At 44.8% G+C, this 20,337-nt stretch overlaps 1 protein-coding gene across 3 annotated transcripts; it reads left to right on the forward strand.

Moving 5' to 3' along the window:
• Window positions 1-135: 135 nt before the first annotated feature.
• Window positions 136-20,023, forward strand: UBE2G2 (ubiquitin conjugating enzyme E2 G2). Of its 3 annotated transcripts, none has more exons than XM_037406253.1 (6): window positions 136-260; window positions 7,799-7,834; window positions 7,922-7,967; window positions 13,550-13,668; window positions 16,220-16,360; window positions 18,265-20,023. In XM_037406253.1, exons 1-6 carry the CDS (start codon window positions 218-220, stop codon window positions 18,390-18,392), a joined length of 513 nt encoding a protein of 170 aa, XP_037262150.1. In that variant the 5' UTR covers window positions 136-217; the 3' UTR covers window positions 18,393-20,023. The 3 variants fall into 3 exon arrangements, with proteins under 3 accessions (XP_037262150.1, XP_037262152.1, XP_037262153.1); XM_037406255.1 differs by having other exon boundaries at window positions 140-260; window positions 18,280-20,023; XM_037406256.1 differs by lacking the exon at window positions 136-260 and adding an exon at window positions 5,586-6,439.
• The last annotated feature ends 314 nt before the right edge of the window (window positions 20,024-20,337 follow it).

The following is a 20,337-nucleotide window of genomic DNA, read 5'->3' on the forward strand; positions in this document are numbered from 1 at the left end:
GCTGACAGCCGCCTCCCGCTGCCCGCGCAGCGCCCCGAGCCCCCGTCGCGGCCGCCGTGCTGCAGCCCGCCGGGGCGCGGTGCTCTGCGCATGCGCGGCGCCGCCCGGCGCTGGGAGGACTGGGCGCGTACCATCGAGGCGGAGCGGCGGGTAGGCGGCCTCTCTAGCCGGCCGCGCTCGCTAGCCGGCCGCCCGGGAGCGGCGGTGGGGCGGTGCCATGGCGGGGACGGCGCTCAAGCGGCTGATGGCGGAATACAAGCGTGAGTCGGGGGAGCGGCGGAGCGCTCCTCGAGCTTCCCCTCCCGGCGGGGCCCTTCTGAAAGCCCGGTGGCCGGGCGGCGGCGGGACAGGCCGGGCGGCGGCGGGCCTCCCTCTGTCGCTCTGCACGTTTCCCAGCCGGCGCCGGCGGCTCCGCGCCGCTGGGCCCGCGTAGCGCTCCCGGTCTCCTTGCAGGGCACCGCCGCGGGGTTTTGGGGTCACCGGGGGCTTTGAAGTGCGGCTGTGGAAGAGGGCGGTCACGGATGGCACCGCTTCCCTCTGCAGGCTCGTTTTCCCTTCGCCGTTGCTGTAGGCCTCGGTGGGAAACCGCCCCGGGGCTGAGGGGACCTGTCGGCTCTCGGCTGGGCCGCCGAAGGGCGGTTCGTGCGCGGTTGACACATCTGGCAGTCAGTTGCAGGGAGAGTTTAGTCATGGGGGATGCCAGGGCATCCTGGGCAAGCAGCCAGGTTTGGGGTTTTTTTCCTGGTTCAGTTTTCCAGGTGGTTCAAAGTGCGTCCATAGAAGCCTCTGTGGCAGAGCTTTGTTACCTCCAAGATAGAGGTGTTTTGTCAAGGCCTTAACAGAAGCGCAGGGGTCAGTAACAGCACTTAAATTTGAATTTAGTGACCAGTAGCATAGACTTGATTGATTGTTTAAAAAATCTCTGTGAGATGTGACTTGCACAGGGTGGCGAGCAGCGATCTTTGCTGCCCCATCGGAGGGAGCAGGGACCCGCTGCTGCGGGCTGGGTCCCTCAGGGACATCCCATTTCTCCCAGGGTGGGTCACCTCCCTGGTGAGCTTGCGAGGTGTCCAGCGGCAGCTTTTCTTGGCAAGAAATTGTTCTTGGTTTTTTGTTTACCTAGTTGCTTTTGGCCTCTGATGTTCTGGCCTTTTATTTAAGGCAAGGAAGTAGAACAGAGAAAAAAAAAAAGAAGTGTTTGGTAGGGGAAGGATGGCATTAGGCTGTGAGAACTGGCCTCCTGCTGCGGTGAAGGTCATTTATAGAGCTCCTGCGGTTGTCCAGGGACAAGGAATTGTTTCTCACTTTACCTTCAGTTAGTAGAAGACTCCAGCCTGTATAAAACAGACTTATTTATAGATGTGTTTCCTGCCAGTACTGTGTTTATTCTCAGGCTGCCTTGCAGAACACAGGTCTATAAGCTGAATCCTCACACAGGTGTTTTGAGGGCCAGGGCTGGTGTGGGGCCCCCAGCCCCTTGGGCTGCTGTTGATAGCAGCTCAGGGTGGTGGGTGAGCCCTGCTGGCACAGTTGTGTGGGTAAAGCTTGTGCTGACAGTGTGTCCTAGAAATCTGTGTTTTTCTGGTTTAATCCAGAAGCGCTGACCTGAAAGGCAGCTGCAAAAAGACTTGACTCTGTTTTTATCTATTCTCTTATATAAATCCCCTAAGTCCCAAAAAGCATTTTTGATCCTTTTGTTGTTGAGAAACTTTGAGATCTTACTAGAATATCTTGTATGAGTGAGTTCTTTAGGAAAAAGTGATATTAAATAGCATCAAAAAGGTTTTGACTTAATGCTACAGGCAGATATTCTGTGAATCTTTTCTGCAGTTTCCCAGAGTAACATAGTGAACTGAGGCAACACCTTGTTTGTGATCTTCCTTTAGAACTACTTTCCCAACTCTAAAATAAAGCATAGCATTGTAAAAAATGAGTGTAGTCCACAATGGCTAAGCGTACAATGCTTCTGAGTTACAGGAGTAAGCTAGACTTTTTTGGTTTCTGTGGCCGCTTGGGTTGCCCTGTGCTGTATGCGCATTTGTAGGGTTGTTACTTTCCTTTAGCTCATCAAACTTTGCTACAAAACCCAGAATCAAGCCTGAATTACAGCCTTTTCCTAGTGTTTCACAAAAGACCCCAGGCAGTTAGTTCTAGCTCTTCAGAAGTTGTTCTGCCTTGTGGAAATTTTCAGCAAGTTATTTTGAAAAATATTTCCTAGTTGTGGTAGTTCTACTGCCTCTTTTTGCAGAAAAAGAGAAAGTCTTGTCTTGGGACGGGGCTGTAGTCTGAGGTTCAGCTTTGCGTGAACTTTCAGCTCCCTCCTGGCGATATGTGTTCTCGGTGCAGGCTTAAACACTGCATGGCCGTGGGTGAATGCGAGTGTGGAAACAACTTTAAATGACCCCTTCCTTCCAGCTGCCCACCTTGGATGATATCTGGTATATGTGTCTGTATATATTTGTGCAGACAGTTTTGTTTTTCTTTTATTTTCCTCTTTCTCCTTCTCTATCTCTTCCCTTTAGTTAGTTCTAGCTGTGGCGGAGATGTTTGGCAGTCAGTGCCTTGCTGGTTGGGTGTATTTTGTTTACCAGACTTCTAATTCTTTCCTTGCTTGCTCTCTTTTTTTTTTTTTTAGTTTAGGCCTTTGATTTTCTCTGTGTATGTGCACACACGTGTTTAAATCTTTAAATAAAAGTTTATTGTTACCTTATGTGAAAAATGCTTGACCTTGTGAGGAGTTTCTACCAATTGGAACCGAAATACATGATTCCATTTTGGGAGAGGCTGTGAAATTCCACTGTTTTTCCGTCCTTGTGGAGAAGGAGGGGAAGGTGGCTATGGGGAGCCAGATGAGATTAGTTTTGGGGTATTTTTTTGGTCCTCACTTAGACCTTCCTTTGCATGTTTGGAGTGTGATTTTTTTTTTCTACTCTGCCAGAACTAATCTAGCTAAAGCTTTCAAAAAAAAAACAGACATAAAAAAGGGCATAATTTGTGTTAGAGTATATGTTTGTTATTAACTGTAGACCTAGAATAGTATTAAAGCCTGAAATTAGTCTCTCAATAGCAGCTTACATTTGGGAACTTTAAGACATGGAAGCCTTCTTTTTCTATGTTTACTGTTTCCTGGCTGTATGATCTTGAAGATGTGTTATTGCTGGCTGAACTTTTTAGATCTAAAATGGGTTACTTTAAAAGCATTAAGTCAAATCTGTGAAGGTGCAAGATTTGTAGTGTCTAGTTGTATATGCTGTGTTTCCTTTCTGGTATGACCAGGCAATAGAGCAGTGGATGGTAATGCCAACGGGTATCATTGGGAGTGCTGTTGGGTTAAAAATATAACATTTACATTAATTCTGAGATTTTAAAATTCACCCAAAAAATACACCTTGGGTGTACAGAGCAGAATCTGGTAGTGCTTCAGTGGGTGCTTCCTGTCCTTATTGTTTGGAGAGTGTTTGTGTGGAGCTGGAAGAAAACTCCCACTGCGTCAGTGTGGGATGTGATGAGCTGCTATCTCCAGGGGGAAGAGAAGGATGAACGTTTGCAGTAGGCCTCTGCTGCTGTCTCTGTTAAACCTGCTTTGAAAATGCTCTTTCCTAAGCATAACACTTAGGAAATACCCCAGGTGCACACTGCGCCATGTGTCCACACGAGCTCAAGCTGCCTTACACTGATCAGGCTTCGCCAGAGAAGAGAGAAGAAAACATAATTTCTTGTGGAGTAGAAGGAACAAGATTTTGGTTTCAAGCATCTTAGTTCAGGTGCTGTCAGATACTGAAGTGAGCATGTGTCCTTAATACTTCCTGAGTCTTGTGCATTTGATCACCTTGGAGATAAGCTAAATTGATAGGTTTTAGAAAGTGTATTGTTGGACTTCTAAGAATGTGATCAGTCTTTATATTAACTGCTTTAACAAGAAAATGCGTTTTCTGTTTGCCTCCTTTTGGCTAAGGCGTAGTTGGCCATAGTGAGCAGTGAAATGAAAAGGAAGGCGTTGATTGTGTGTACACCCAAATCTGCCCCAGGTTCCTAACAGAAACATTATACTTTGCTAGTGTCGGGTCTGTTTCATTCAGTCTCAGCTTACAAGCAAAGCTTTAAAGTAAGGTTTAGCTATGGTGCTACAGGCTGGGACTTTGTTGCGTTTCCATTTGGAAGCAAATCCCCTGACTGCATGCAGCAAAGCCACCCTGCAAAACTAACAGGGTGCCTCACGGAGTATGTGAGGATGGAAACTGCTCCAGATGCTCTCCAGTGCTGAAGAGAGATGTGCAGCCCACCACCTGATTCAGAGCAACCACCGTGGGCTCCTCCAACATGCACCCAGCATGTGTCTGAGTAGAGAGCTCTCCACGACCCCCCAGACCCTGGGGCACCCTGAAGTGGTTGTGGTGATATATAGCTGACCTGGTGCCTTACACATCACCACAGCCTTCCCTTCCAGCAACATCTGCCAGCTTCAGCTCCTCCCCCTGAATCTGCCACTACTTTGTTTTCCACAGAGACTTTGCCTGGCCTTCCCCTTTACCTCTTTCACAAAATATCCCTTTCCTGGCTGCTTTGTCCTTTTTTCCACATTGACTGCTTGTCCTTCTGCCTTTCTGAATCCTTTAATAGGACATTGCTGCTCGTGTGTTTGCTCCATAGGACCCCTGAAGGCTTGCATGGTGGTAGGGCGTGGTGGGAGGCTGCTTTATCCCATGACTCTTGCTGATGGCAGCTCTGATAGTAAGCAGCATGGCAAATACCAGCACAGGAAGGCGGTGGCCTGGCTCTGCCTGCCCCAAAGAGAGTATCTGCCTGCTGGTAGCAAGGGGAAATTATAATGCTTTGTAGAACAGGGGCTACATTCCCACACTGGTGTGAGGTTCCACAGCTCCAGATGAGGGCAACAGAGCTGTGGTGCCAGCGCAGCAGGAGGGCCCCTCCATGTCCAATGGCTGCACTCACATCGCCACGTTCCACTCCTCAGAGGTTTTTCCTGGACCTGCAGTCACCAGTCAACCATGAGCAAGGAACTGCTGCATCAAGGGCTCCTGCAAAGTCTTTCTGCTGGCCTTGCTCCTTGGAGAAAGGAGGTTGAGGGAGGTGGCTCTCAGTTTGTGCAAGCTGCGTCTCTCAAGTAGCTGGTGTAGCATCAGGTTCCGTGTTTCCCCTGTCAGTACCTTGTGTTGAATGCTGTCCATGCGCAGCCCAGGCAGAGGGCTTGGCTGTCATTGGGAAATAGTGTGTGCAGGAACAGAAACGGCATGTCAGTGTTTGAGGCTGTCGGGTGATGGTGGCTGGGGTGTGGGTGTGCACTGGCATGCTCCTGTCATGGGTGGGTAAGTGAGAGGACAGCATGGCGTGGTACTTTCAGAGGGGGAGAGCTTTCCTTGGGAAAGCATTAAACCATGCGGGCAAAGCAGGGAGTCTTGCAGGCCAGGAGGCCAAACTCGAGCTAGCCAGATGTTACCCCCGGGCTGGATGCCATGGAGAGCAGAGGGTGGGCTGTTTCGTCTGCTGACGCACTTCAGTTGTGCAGTTTGCTTGGGATGACAGCCCCAGAGGAGTGGGGTGGCAGAGGGGAGTGGGGTGGGAGACTGTTTGGCCTGGCTGACTTGTCAAAATTGTTCTGTGGTGAAACATTAAAACATGTGTTCTGATCGTATGCTTTTTGCTGCTCACTTAAAAATAATTGGAAAAAATTCCCCCAACGTACATCAAAGTGACCCTGTTTTGGAGGTTCTGGTAAGACTGAAGCAGGTGATGCTGCATCTGGCAATTCATGCTGTGTAGCTTGTGAAAGCTGTGCTCCCAGTTTCCCTTTGAAGGGCTCTAGAGAAATCACGGGGTAGGATGTAACCATCCGTGTGGAAAGGGAGTTTTTCCTTCCTCAGTGACCAGCTACAGTAGCAGCCACTCAAAATCAAAGCTCATGCGCCCCTGCACTGCTCAGTTATCACTTTGCCTGATCCTTAAGGATGGAAACCTCTTTTGCCTATCTCCAAGGGGAGAGCTGAGCAAGGTGAAGTGGAGAACTGAACCTCCATCCTTGTAAAGACCCTTTGACCCTAGAGTTTGGCTCTTGCTTCCCATTGCCCCCATTTTCCTTGGGAATGGAAAGCTGTATGGCACACGTCTGTGTGGCTGCCTGCTGCAGGGATGCGCAGATGCTGCTACTGGGCAGTTGCGAAGGCTGCCACGTTTTCAAGGAAAATCATGGGAAATATCAGAGAGATTTTCTTCTTAAAGAGAGCCACAAGATGGAGCAAAATGATTCCAGGAGCTCCTGGTTTTGACATCTCTGTATTTCTGTCTAAAAACATCAACAAGAAAAGCTGTTAGAGACCCACTATCAAGCTGGAAAAACCTGCTCCTTAACGACAGGACCTCGTGGGAAACCATAGCTCTGAGTTTCAATCCGCTGCTGTGCTTTTGAACTTCAATCAAAGAGGTCTGTGCCAAAGTTAATGGTAATCTGAGTGAACAAGAGAGTTTCGCTATCTTTCCTGTCAGTGTATCTCAGCACATTTTTGAGGCCAACAGTAACTTAGTTGTTTTAAGACCAATATCTGTGCACTGTTTTGTGCAGCACTACCCACAGTTTTCTTGTACAGCACAACAGAAATTAGGTCAAGCGTCTCCTTTATTGGTTTGTGACTTCCAATATTCCCTGGGTCCATGTTCCTGCTTGTCTTCCTGTGTGGGAATGTACGTGGCGTTTCCTATGGCTGCGTTTTGTTGTGATGGGCCACTAGTAGTCCAGAGGCCATTGGTTAGGAAACACTGTTCTAGATAAGCAACTTGAAGCCCTTACTTAAGTTGGCCTAATTAGTCACCTCCTCTGGTCTGACACCCTTGGAGTGTCGCCTCCTGCCTGTTGGTCCCACCAGGTGCCCCGTGTCTCGCTCAGAGCTGGGAGGCTGTTGTTCATCCCCCCAGGGACTACAGGTCCACTGGTTGCCTGTGCATGGCTGAACTTTGCTTTGCCAGCTGCTACCACCCCACAGACTTAGGAAATTGGAAGTTGATGGCCATTGTACTAGATAGTAGAAAACCAGGTTATTAGTTCATCGAGACACAGAGTGCTGGGCTGCTGCAGGCTTGAAGCAAGGTGCTGATGCTGAAGGTTGTTGTACAAATTGAGAATTGTACCAGTTCCCTCCAGAAAGTGAGAGCTGATGGATTCAAACTTGCCATGTGCAGGCATGGCTGCTTTATTGTTGCTGCTTTTTTTACTCACGTTTTACATGCCATGCAGGGGAAGTCAGGTTGAATCAAGGAACAGAGCCGCTTGTCAAGTCTCTCTTGCTTCTGCTTCTCCAAATTCTTGCATCATTTTGTATTTTGTATTGATATGCTGTCAAGTCTGAATTGGTAGATAAAGGTTACAGGAATACAACCTGTCTTCTCTTCAGGCTGTTGAGTTTGTACCTGCAGATACTACAGTGATCTGAGAAGAGTGTTTCCCATGCTCTGTGGAAAAAGTTTTTTTCCTCCTCAGTTTTAAATTATTGCCCCTGGGAAGGCTAGGTTGGGGACCTGAAAAAGCACAAAATACCAAATAATTTTGCCTAGAAAAGTAGCTTGCACAGAGAAGTTAAATTGTCATCAGTGAGATACTGGGCCTTCTGCATGTGCAGTTTTGCCCAGTAAAGCATGGCTGGAAGATTCTTCCCATGGTGTCCTCAAGCTTTTCTCCATAGGTGTTCACTGGTGGGGCCTCTGTGCTAAGCCATGTCCACCCAAATGGTACCCAAATTGGTTGGGCCTGCAGGTCATGTTAACCATCCTTGTGTTTTTGTTTTTACAGAGCTGACCCTGAATCCACCAGAAGGGATCGTAGCAGGTGAGGAGCTGAGCAGGGCTTGTGCACTGTGAAGTTGTAGCCTTGCATTCAGGTGGTACTAAGCATTGTTTTGTTTTTTCTTCATAGGTCCCATGAATGAAGAGAACTTCTTTGAATGGGAAGCTCTGATTATGTAAGTTAATACTGGTTTGTATCTGAAATCAGTATTTGCACACTGTGATTAGCTTCTAGGAGAACAAGAATGTTAAAGAGAATAGTGTCAGTTCTGCCTAGCATCAACCTTGGCCTACCTTTGGCTGGGAACTTCTTTTCTGACCCAAACAGGGGATTGTATTTGGAATTTAAACAGCAAGACAGAGGCAGGGTTGGAACTTAAGTGATCATCTGTTTTACAGGAGTCATTATAATAAGCATCACTCAGCACAAGTAACTTGCAGCTTTGACAGGAATCATTATTTGGGCTCCCTTAGATATATGTTGCATAAACAAACACTTAGGAAACAGTGAATTGCTTGTAGATCTCACAAACCTGTTGGGAGTATTACTCAACTGCAAATACAGGATGGGTTCTCATGTTTTAAGTGGAGCAAAATACACAGATTATCAGTGATAGGAGGGAAAAAAAATCAGTTTAAAATTAGTTTTCTTACTATTCAATTTTTCTCTAGAAAAATGGAAGGGGATTGATCTGAGGAAGTATTCAAGCTAAAAAAAAAATGGTTTGAAGTTCTCTACACTTCATGAATCAGCTGGTGGTGTAAAGATGTTTGGTGCAGTGGTTCCGTGTAGAAAGCTCTTCTGTGGTGATTAGCTCTGATCACTACTTGTTGTGTTTCGGGGAGTGACAAAGACTTATTTACAAAGCTGTGTCCTCCCCCTTCCAAACTGATGGATATGATTGTTTGTAGCAAAACTTGCCATGAAAAGAAAAAATCTTCTTGCCCAGCATCTTAGAAGTTGTCCTTTCTTGCGTGTACTCTCTTACTCATGCTCTACCCTTCTCTGGGAACTTTGAGTACGTGGAATAGCTGGTGATTTTTACAAAATAAAGTTCAGAAACTGTAGGGGAGAGGGAAAGAGACCTTTGTCACTCGGGTCTGACAATTTATGCAAATGCTACAGCATAAAAAAATGACGAAGCTTCAAACTGCTAAGTCTGTCTTGAAGTTGATGGTCTGTTGTTAGGGTAGATCCAGGCTCTGCATTTCAAGATTCCTTTAGCAAGAGCTGGTGTTCTCCTTTCCTTCAGTCAGGGCCAGGAGGCCCTGGAGAGCACTGCAGGCAGTGGCCGTGGCCCTGCTTGCAGCATGCCTGCTGTGCTCTTGGCAGGTTTTCACACTGCAACCACTGGTGCTGACTTACGAGATTCTCAGCTAGTGTGGGTGGCAGAATTTTCCTAGCTTGGTTTGCTTGGAGTATGTTGTCTAGGGATGAAAAACAGGGTTTCTGTCTCTTGGAATCGGGCACACAACCAATACAAAAGCATCCTGAGCTGTAGCATATCACCTGTTCCACACAAACTGGCTGCATGGGTGAGCCTGCTTTATGGCAAGCATGATTCTCCGAGTTATTTTAGACCTCAGTAAATGGAAGTTTGGATTACCACTGCTTACTTGCCGATTGATATGAAGTGTGGCAGATGTCTTCGTTTATGTGCAGCAGTTTATCCTGTGAGACACAGATCATACTTCCTGGTAGCTCAGTCCCCTGAAAATAAACACTTAGCATAGAAATAGGTAATTTCTTGCCTGACAGCAAAGATTTAGGTTGTGGTGTCTTGCGCTTTCTCTTTCTGTTACAAGTGGGATAGTTAACACTTTTCTGAAACAGGCACTTTGGAATGTACCAGTTCTCAGTTCAAACAGCTGTGCATTGCTTACAGTGTAGAAGTCCCAGAGGATTTAATGCACTTCTTGGAGTATGGAAGGAAATTCCTGCCTGTTGGTACTTTCTCATAGCAAAGATTGTGTGGTTGAGTAGAGTTTTCACGGGGGACACAGCAAAGAAGTGACTTTTGGATTTGATTCATTACCTAGAAAATACTTTTCCTGATGTTTTCCATAACAAATTCTTAAACAACAGAGGAGCTGCCTGCAGACTTGAAAGCCCTTTAAAGTGCTGAGTGTTGAGCTTCGGGTCTTTGTCAGCACAAAATGAGAGGCGGAGGTGCTTTAATTTTGGTTTCTCTATTGTGTGTGTGTCATAATAAAATTATATTTTAAGATCTGCTAAATTCTGGAGCTGTGGTACAATAGAAACATGTTTACCCTAAACATGTTTGGTTACTTTAATCTCTTTACAAAACTCTGTTAGTAGAAGTGTTTGCGTACATTTGGAAAGCGAGCCTAAATGACTTGTTTATATTTGTCTGTGGTGATCTTCTCAAATGTTTTGTAGTCTCAAATGTGCTGTGTGAGATTCTGGGAATGAAAGAAGTGCAGATAAGGAAATTAAAGTGAAGTTGGCTTCAAATTTTTAGATAGATGAAGTGCAAAAGGTAAGTGGCATAGTAGTGAAGAGAACAGAATACTTTTTGTCCTTTACCCAATTTATATGAAGCTAGAGCACATGTGGTGGCAAATAAATTAAAAAAAAAAAAAAAAAAAAAAAAAGACCCTTGAGAAAAGACATTGCCCATTTATCAGTTCAGAGGTGGGATGGGTAATATTACATGAATTGAGGTAAGAGCTTGTCTTGGAGATAAAATAAAGCCTTTTTAAATAATGGTAGTAACAATTTGTATTTCTGGTGTCCTTGCCTGCAGCAGCAGTGCTGGATAAATATTAAGACACGTAAATATTAAGGCCGTATTGACATGTCTGAATGATAGAACAGTTCTTATGCTCCCAAAGTGAGTGTAATAGATCCAGAATCGAAAACACAATGTGGTAATCTTTCTGAACAGTGGAGGTTTGGAGCCTGGCATAAAATGCACCCTTTTGATAAGACATCAAACAGTAGCTGAATTAGAGTATTTGTGAAAGCCGAATCTCTGCAACAGGGTGACTTACTCATGATGATAAATAGCCCCAGCCTGTCAAGAGAGTTTATCATAATGCTGCTCAATTCCTTAGCGCTGTGTGAGGTCCTGCAGACTGCATTGTGTTGTACAAGTTCATAAATTTAATGTTTCAAGACCCAAGTTTGGCCCTCTTTGGTTGGCATATACAGGTGTGCGTTGCTTTTAAAGTTTATCCCCAAAAGACACAAACCCACGTAATTGTTAAGAACTTTATTAGCCTAAAGATTACTTGAAAACTAAACAGTATCAATTGAAGTCAACTTATCAAAAACCTGTCTAGAAAGGTAATTAGATCTATAATTAGGCTTCTGACTTTTGTTTAGCACGGAATTCCCCTTTTTGGCATCTGATGACTGTGGGTTTTGGTCTTTTTCCAGCATCTTTTTACAAATAAGCCATTTACAAATGTATGTGAAGCTATGATTATAGAATTAACTGTCCTTGTCAATGCGCTTTTCCCTAGTAAGTTGGCAGATAACCTGCCATCCTTTTCTTCCGCTTGCCTAACTAATAGCCAGCTCATGGAGTTCAGAGTCTTATTTTTGCATGATGTCTTATGTCAGTGGAGTTGTTCATAACATCTCTTGCACAACTGAACAGTCTGGTTGTCTAGCAAGTCATTTAATGCCATATAATGGCCAGAGGAGAACGGAGGGCTGCTGCTCAGTGCTTTAGGGGAGTCTGTAGAGTAGCATCATGCATGGAAAAAGATGCAGAGACTGCCTGCTTTGCAGGGTGCGGAGTCTTAAACGGAGCAGGTTTAGGGCAAGCTTTTTCTTAAGAGTTCTGTGCCTCAAGCCTGTGCAGAATGGGAGCCTTTCATATGCATGTGGTTGGTAGTAGCAAGTGCCTGGTCTCCTGGGGTTCGGGAGCTGCGTAATGCAGCTGGCCTCTTGGCTCAGGGCTCTGTGCTCAGTGGGACGGGTGTTTCTTGCAGGAACCCTAATCAAGTACTGGGTAGTCTGGACTTCAGCTAGCGTAGCAGCTCAGATGAGATCATAGCATGAGGCACGGAGGCTTTGAATGCGGTGTACTTTGAAATCTTTGCAGGTGGTGTGGTTGCAAAAGGTGCTATGCTCTTTACCTCTCTGGCTCTGCCGGTGTGCTTTTTGAACTGCAAGTGATCTGTCAAGTTTAAATGTTGCGTCCCTCTGAGTGTTTTGTAGTTGCAAATGCTGTCTTGGATTAACTCTAATTTCTTTGTAGCTGATTCTGGCAGCGCTGAATCACTAAAACAAAAGCATTTTGCTCACATAATGCAGGGCCTAAAATGGAGTGTGTTGGGTTAACACATTTGACAGAAGAACCCTTAAGGCTGTGTGTTTGCTCTCAAAACAGAACATAAGACACCCACCAGCTTTTCAATGCATGTATGTACATACTCTTAGAAGTTCAACAATAAGCTTTTAAAATGCAGCTGGAATTAAAATGTTCATGAAAAAAAGCATTCAGTTTACTCTCGGATACGAATTGAATCCTGACTAAATTTAGATAAAAGGCCAGAAAGCCAACAAAATGGTTGCGATGGTTTCATTCGTTGCAGTATGTTGATGCATTTCCCTGTTACCTGCCAGTGTCAATATTCAGGTTTAAACCACGTAGTTCTTGTGTTTATCTACCAGCCAAGTCTTTTGAATCCCAAAGTTTAATAAGAGAGTGATCCTTCTAGGGCTTTAGGTTTTGCTGGTCTCCGTTTTCTTTTTCCACAGGTTACCAATTGCAGTCTTAACTGTTAAGACTCCTTGAACTTTTTATGTACTTTCTGGCATGGAGAATGTGGATTGGGAGGAGGAGGCATGAATATATTCCTAAACCTTATTTCGCAGACAGTATAACCCTTGTTTGAAGAGCTTTTTAGTAAATACATGAGGTTTCCTTGGCTAAGATTTTCAATGATGAAGCTTGTTTCCTGATCTTTGCAATCGAGGGAGATCATGTTTGTGTTATAACTTCCAGATGGTTCATCAAGTCTGAATAGATCATGTCTAATAAACTTTTTTGCTCACTTTCCAAAGATGTGTTATGTAGGGAGGGTGAAGTAGTTGTCTTTATATTCTCAACTTGATTGCACTTTGAACTAGAAGATGAACACAATAAGGAAATGTTTCTACAAGAACCCTGATGAAGCCATTTGTTCTCCGTGCACTTGAGGGAGTGCAAACTAAGTACCTTAAGTCTGCAAAGAAACATTGTCCTGCATCTAGCAATTATGGTCCCGGAGCTGTGTTTTTATTTTTACAAACCGTCGCTGTGTTTTTTGCATCAGATAATGATAAGTGTTTGTGTGGTTATTCTTGATACTGGCAGCTTGAAATCTCCATAGGTTTTATGAGTTATTTTGGAGCTACAGCACTTGACATCTCTGTCTTGTGCAGCATAACAGTATCTTCAAAGGCACAGGAGTCCCACACCTGCCTCTGATTTTTCTTTACGTTCAGACGCTCAAATCCCAGAACATGCCTTGGAGCCAGATATTCCAATATATCCAGACACACCCTGCTAATTAAGCAGTGTTATGACCTTCCTAGTAATTTAGTGTGCAAGCTTTGATTTCCCCCTTCCCTCCCAAACCCCATATTTGGATTTAAGTTTGTGGGGTGTGGGATAAGAGTGCGTTAACTCCTTGTTTCATGGAGAAGATGATATAACCCAAACCTCATGTCTCATTAGACAAGAAAATGAATGAAAGAACTATTTAAAATTCTGGTGAGTAGCTTTTTTTCTGTTTCTAGGGGTCCTGAAGACACCTGTTTCGAGTATGGGGTTTTCCCTGCCATTCTGAGTTTTCCACTTGACTACCCATTAAGCCCTCCGAAGATGAGATTCACGTGCGAGATGTTTCATCCAAACAGTGAGTCTGATACAGCAGGACGTACAGGGGAGTGGGTTGCTAATGCACCTTAAAACCAAACTTTTGCAGTAGGATAGCTGGCATCCTTACCAAAGGTGGTTCTCTCCCTTCCCAACCTTGAGTATGCAGTAGGAGTGTTCAGCTGTCCAGCAGTTTTGCTCTGTCTTAGGGTCACTTTCTCTTTATTAAATTTTTCCTCACATACCTTTTGGTCATAAACAGTCCAATAAAGATTCCAACCATTTTGCTGCTTTTCAGATCATCCCAGGAGTACTTGTAACTATTGTATAAATAGTTTTAAAGATAAATCTCCTGTACGTGATTTGAGACTTAATGAATTAGTACAGACTATTTCCAGTTTTGCTTTGTGGCTTGTGTTTAAATAGTTTGGTGTTATTTTAACAAGTGAGAATTTGTTCATATGCACCGGTGTGGATGCAGCTTTATTAGGCAGTGTGGCTTTTTCCGTTTAAGTCACAGGTTTAGTAACATTTCTGATGTTGCCTTTCTGAAATACAGAGTGCTCTGTCCAAGCAGATAACACGTTTGCAGGCATTTACCATTAAGATTTTGCTGGCCTTTTCTCTGCAGTTCTGATGGTGACAGTAAGACTTTGCAGTAGAAGTCATTGAAGTAACAAGTACAGCTAACAGGTTTGAGCCTTGGACAGGTAAAAACCTTAAAGCCCCCTTCTGCAGCTGGGAACACTACTTTCTGGAGTCAGCCTTGGCATTCTTTGTAGAATTGTTGCTTAGGACATTTTTATGACATTATGAAATTTAGCTGTGGCCTTGGCTTGAAGTTTGCTGCTTCGTGTGCAGCATAGCCAGGAGTGGTGGGGTGCAGAGAAGCACAAACTGCCTGACTCTCCTGTGTTACAGAGTGGCTCTGCATGTGGGCACTTCCTCCGTGGAGTTAACCGGGACATACTGATGGTCAGCTCAGCTCTTTAAAGTTCCATGACTCTGGATCATGTTAATATAAAGTTGAGATGACCTAAAGTAGATGCTTGAATCTTCTTTCTCAAGTGGTATTGTGATGGTCGTACCCAGAAAGGCTGTAGAAATGCGTGACTCTGCAGTGCTTTTTCTGTTCCTCAAGTGCTTACTCCTCCACCTGTGAGGAATTGCAAGGAAGATGTTTGAAGTTTGCTGTGTTCCCTTACCTTGCAGTTTGTGTTACATGCAGGGAGAACCGAGACACCACAGGGCTATCTCCTCTTAAAATAAAATGACATTCATGGATGCTGTAGTGAAGATAACTTCAAAGTGGTGATCAATGGCAAGTCTTGCATTAGCACTTAGTGACAGCGTGGGAAGATGCGTATGCCTTCCTGGAATCAGCCTTTGCTGTCTTGACTGTGTGCTTGTGGTCCAGCTGTTTTAAATGAGGCACTGCGTAAAAACAGTAGAATAACTTACAAGTGAAATACCGTCTACCAGTATGTTCCTAACTTGCAAGAAGTGGTGCTGATTCAACGTGTGCTGTTTTCATCTCTTCCAGCTATGTCTGGACCAGCTCCATCCCCAGCCTGGGGCTGCAGGAGGGGATGTAAATAAAAGTCTTCCAAAACACTTAACATGCAGGCTTGGGCAGACATTAGCTGGGTGAATGGGAGGAACTGGAAATGAGCTGGAAATTCCAGTGGTCATTCCCTCTTTTTGTTTTGTCTTGTTTTCCTGGCAGTGGCACAGGTTTGGCCACCCGAGGAATAGAAGCACTGAAAGTACTGCATTGTCATTCCTTGGGAAGCTGCAGAATTAGGCCATCTTGCTAAAGCTGTGTTTCAGTTTGAGCTCCATTTTCTTTGTCTTGCCTCTTCAACATTTCCTTGGCCTCGTTATCAAGTCAGTGGAGCCCAGTGTCTGTGAAGATGACTTGTACTGTTGCAGATGCTTTGCTTCTGCTAAAGGTGGGACAGGAAGACGTCTATATCCCTAATTGATAGGTTACCTTGTTTCCGTGCTCTTTAACGCAGCTGAGCTTTAAGCAAAATTTAAAATAGTGTGAACTCTTTCAGTTGCAACTCAGTAATGTTCAAAATAAGATCAGTTGTATTGTTTATAACATAACACTTTTCCCTCCTTGCTGCAGCAGAGTAAGTTTGCTTAATTCTTTTTATGGTCATGGTCCAGTGGAGAGCTCCCCACATGCATTCAGTGCTGTGTGACGGTTACCCTTTGATTTAAGTAGGACTGCTTACCGACTTGGGGCTGTGTCTGTGCATAAATACTTGCCTTGTTCCACCAGGCTGCATCGCTTATTTTTTCCATGGAGTCTACCACTGGTTATTGAATGACAGGAGTGCTCCCAGAAGGCTTTTCTGTTGGGGAAGGATGACCCAAGTTTGTTAAGATTTGCTTAGAGGAGATTGTTGCTGGATTTTCTTCCTTAAAATTTTGTGCCCTCTTGCCTTTGGAATAGGAAATTTGAAACTGGGTTTAGCTTCAGTCACGTGAAGGCCAAGTCCAAACATTCATCTGTGCTAAAGATCTGGGGAGGCCAAGTGTTTCTACTGAGTAACAATCAATGCCCTGTACTTCTTGTGCAGTTTACCCAGATGGGAGAGTTTGCATCTCTATTCTTCATGCTCCTGGGGATGATCCCATGGGATATGAGAGCAGCGCTGAGCGGTGGAGTCCCGTCCAGAGTGTGGAAAAGATCCTCTTGTCAGTTGTTAGCATGCTGGCAGGTAAGGACTGCTGTTTTATTAGCAGTAGATCAGATAGCAGTTACTGAGTTAGCTAGAGCTGCTTCTTGCTGTTTGAATTGCTAAGCAAGCAGAGGATATTTAAAGCTGCTCAGCAGCAACCGCAGTTTGTAAAGCGCTAGTATTTATTCATTAATAAACCAGTTCTCTGAAAATAATTGGAAAAAATAAGACTGAATTAGTAAACAGGCATTTCTAGCTTTGTGAGCGACCACTGCTTTCCTTCTAGCAGCAGCAACTGAGCAGATGGTGATAGTCGGGTGGGTCTGGAGGCTCAGCTGGTTCCCTGCTCCTGCACAAAACCTGTACTCCAGCTTTATATTTGCTATGACACCTGTTCAGCTCTTGCGGGTCTTAAAGCTATTGATTACAGCCTGTCTCAGTTTTAGCAGCTGGAGGGTTACTGGCCAGATCTAACCAGTATGATAAATGGGAGCCCATGCCCTCTGTGATTCACAAGCCAGCACCGTCCATTTCTGTTTGCTAGCTGCCAGCCTGGGAATGTTTCGAATTCTGCTACCTCTGGTTTGGAGGAAGGCTCCCTGAGAAGAGGGGTGGGGTGAAAAGCTTTTCATACAGCCTTTTAAATGGTTTTCCCTAAATCCAGCAAGGGCTGTGGATCACCTCTGTGAGGTACAACTCCCTGAAAGATGGGTCCTCTTCCGCATAGTGAACCAAGCCACTGAACTGCCTGAAAAGGGCAGAAATGTGTCCTTTAGAATTGGTTTTGAATGATAAAAGGTTTCAGACAGTTTAGAGGGTTTAGAAGCACCAAAGCTGATCAAAGAGCAAGCAATGTTTTTTTACATGGGACCGTTTTAGCTTCAGAATAGTAACATACTGTTGGGAAGTACCTTGCTGGGCTTCCCATGGCCTCCAAGAACTTGGTTCGTGGTGCAGCCTTACCTAGACTGGTTAGCGTGGGAGTCACCTGGTCTCTCTTGTTCTCTGCCTGTGCACCCTGTTTTCCCATGGCTTTTGGAGGAGTTAGTGTAAAACATCAACGGTCCAGCTTCTTTCAGGCTGCTGACAAACTCCCAGCTCTGGTTCTGCAGATAGCGTAAGCCCAAGCTTACCAAACAGGGTGACCTGCACATCTGCTGGTTTAGGGGCGGACCATCAGCACTGTGTCGAGAAAGACATGAGCCTAGGATATCTGCAGTGAACTGGGCTGGGGTGGGTTTGGGCTAGTGTGGGAAGGAGAATGTGTAGAGTATATTCTGTCTCGTGACTTGTATAGTCCTGTGATGGTTGTCCCACTGTATGCTGACTACGCACTCGATAAATCCCGTGTTTGAGTTTACCTCTGGACAAAACGAAGTGTTGGAGTCACAGAGGCTTAATGTACTTTGTAAAGCGCTCTGAAATCCTTGGATGAAAGACGTTGCAAAATGAAAGCATTCTATGGGTGTTTTTGGTTTGTTTTGTTGTTCTTTAATAGAAAAGCCATCCCAAAGAGTGACAGAGCCTGTTTGGGTGGCCCGGTCAGGAGGGCTTTGTGTCTGTGAAGCTGCAGAACCAGAAAAAACCATTTTGCAGGGAGCAGTGTGCAGTTTTAAAAACCCTTGACAGCAGTGGTGGTGCCACATTGTGTTGTTCCATGTGCATGCTGGGGCCTAGCTGCTGAGAGCATAAACAAAAGGAAGTCTTGCTCCTCTGCCATTTGTTTCTTGCCTCAGCTGGACCTTGCTGTGATATTCTCTTGTGATCAGTTAAGTCAGAACCGTTTGGGAATCCAGCAGCTGTCACTGGGTTTTCTTTAGTGGTGTTTCTGTAGTCCAAGCAGGGGAAGTGTTCTAAAGCCACAGGGAAGTGGCAGTACAGAGGCATTATTGAAAAAGGGAGAGGGTCTTGCTCCATTGTCTGCCTGCCCACCTATCTTTCAGTCTTTTTCATTTCAGAGCCAAATGATGAAAGTGGAGCCAATGTAGATGCCTCCAAGATGTGGCGGGAAGACAGAGAACAGTTTAACAAAATTGCCAAGCAGATTGTGCAGAAGTCACTTGGACTTTAATCTCACAAAGAGACTGAAGTGTTTTGTATTTTTCTCCACCTGAAAACGAGCAGTGCTCAGTGCTGGCACCAAAAAGGAAAACTTTGCAAAACTATTGGCCTAGGTCTTCTTATCACTCGTTATTTATTTACCATCTCTTTTCTTTCACTGCTCCAGAGAAGCCTCTAGTTCACTCACTAAATTGTGTGGAAAAGGGATTTAATACTAGGGAAAATATGGAGACAATGCTGTTCCAAAGGCTGCTTGTTGCTACCTCACTTCATGGTTTGGAAAGCTTGGAGACTTTGCAATCTGCAGCCTGCCTTTGCCGATCTGCCGTTTGAGAACGGAGCTGTTTTGGATCACCTGCTGGAAAACTTAGTTGTGTGTTTTTATAGGTAGCATTGCATCTGGAGCACCAGTAGGCAGCAAATAATCTGTCAATTTTCTGATACTCACTAAGGACAGCATTTGCAATCAGAACTAATTAGGAGAGAATAGGTAGCAAGAGAGGCTATAAACTAAGGTTGTAGTCAGGATGTGTTAGCAAAGAAAGTGATTGTGCAGCATGTAACTTAAGATCTGGGGAGCTGCTGTCAGTGGCCGGGGGTCCAGAATGGGCAGGTGTTCCCATGTAACACTGTGAGTTTGTACTGAGTGTTTGAGTCAGTGTTTGCTTGGAAGAAATTCTAAGAGCTGCTTTATTACTCCTTAAAGACACTCAGTTGTAAACTTTACATCTTGCATCTCTAACTGAAGGTAAAGACTGGGTTCTTAAATACTTTGGTCAGGTTCACCATGGGCAGGTGGCACCAAGGTAGGCCATTGGCAGCCTGAAAATTTGCTGAGAATGTGTCTGCTCCTCTGGGCATGTAAAATACCTCTGTCATAATGTCAGCTCCTCTCCTGTTGGCATTTGGGTGTCGAGAGGATTAGGCATAGCTGGCCTTCGCCATTACAGCCCAGGTCACCCGTTTTTAAGGTGAACGAGCAAAGATGAACACGATGAATTTTGTAAAATTAATTGTAACACTTCTTTATGCTGACTGCTCTTGTGTGCTTAAATATCAGTCAGAGAAGACGCAATTTTCTAGAGTATGGTACGACGCATGTTTAGAGCTGCAGTGTATTGTAGCTGACTGCTGGTGTGGATGGTGCAGGAAATACCGGCTGCACCATCAGTTTGTAAAACTGCTTAAGGGCCACTGGTGACCTTTGCACTTCGCAAGCAAATCTCTTGTGTAGGTCCAAATCTTCTCCAGTTTACTACAAGCAATAACATGCCCATCGATAGCACATGCAATCAAATTCTGTTGGCAGCTTTAAACGGGCTAAATTTGAGAAGGGCTTTTTATTGGTTTTTTTCTGTGAAAAGTGTGTGACATGGAAGGAGTCGCACCATGGAGAAACCTTTACGGAGGTGATTGTGTGCATGCGCGTGTGTACAATTTGTCAGTATTTGTGTCTTGCCATCTGTGCTGCAGATTGCAGTATGCCATTGTTCTGCACCTCTGAAGAGTCTGTGTTGCTACAACTTGCTGATTTTACCTCTGTGTAGAAGTAAGTCTTCTTGCTTTGGTGTAAGGGTGGGAGGGGAACCTGACATAGTTTGGGAGCAGAAATGGTGAAATAGTATTGTACCTAACTAGTATTTCAAGGCATACAGGAAAATGTAGCACTTCTATGCAAACTGGGAGCATTGTCTGAATTGTAGTAGATGGAACGTTGCTCCTGGGAGCGCTGCAGCTGCTTTTGGAAACAACGCTGGAGAGCATGGCAAGCGATGGATTCAACAGACACGGCAAAAGTGGGCTTTTTTTTAAGTACGGAGTATTTTGTTCATGTGTGCTCACTCATTATCTTTATTTTGTGGTTGGATTTAGTCTGTATACTGAAAATAAAGTGATTATATTTTCTCCTTTCATAGATGTATGCAAATGTATTGCAGTGGGTGTTTTATATGGGT

The sequence above is a fragment of the Falco rusticolus genome, chromosome 13, assembly GCF_015220075.1.
Source record: "Falco rusticolus isolate bFalRus1 chromosome 13, bFalRus1.pri, whole genome shotgun sequence".
Lineage (NCBI taxonomy): Eukaryota > Metazoa > Chordata > Aves > Falconiformes > Falconidae > Falco > Falco rusticolus.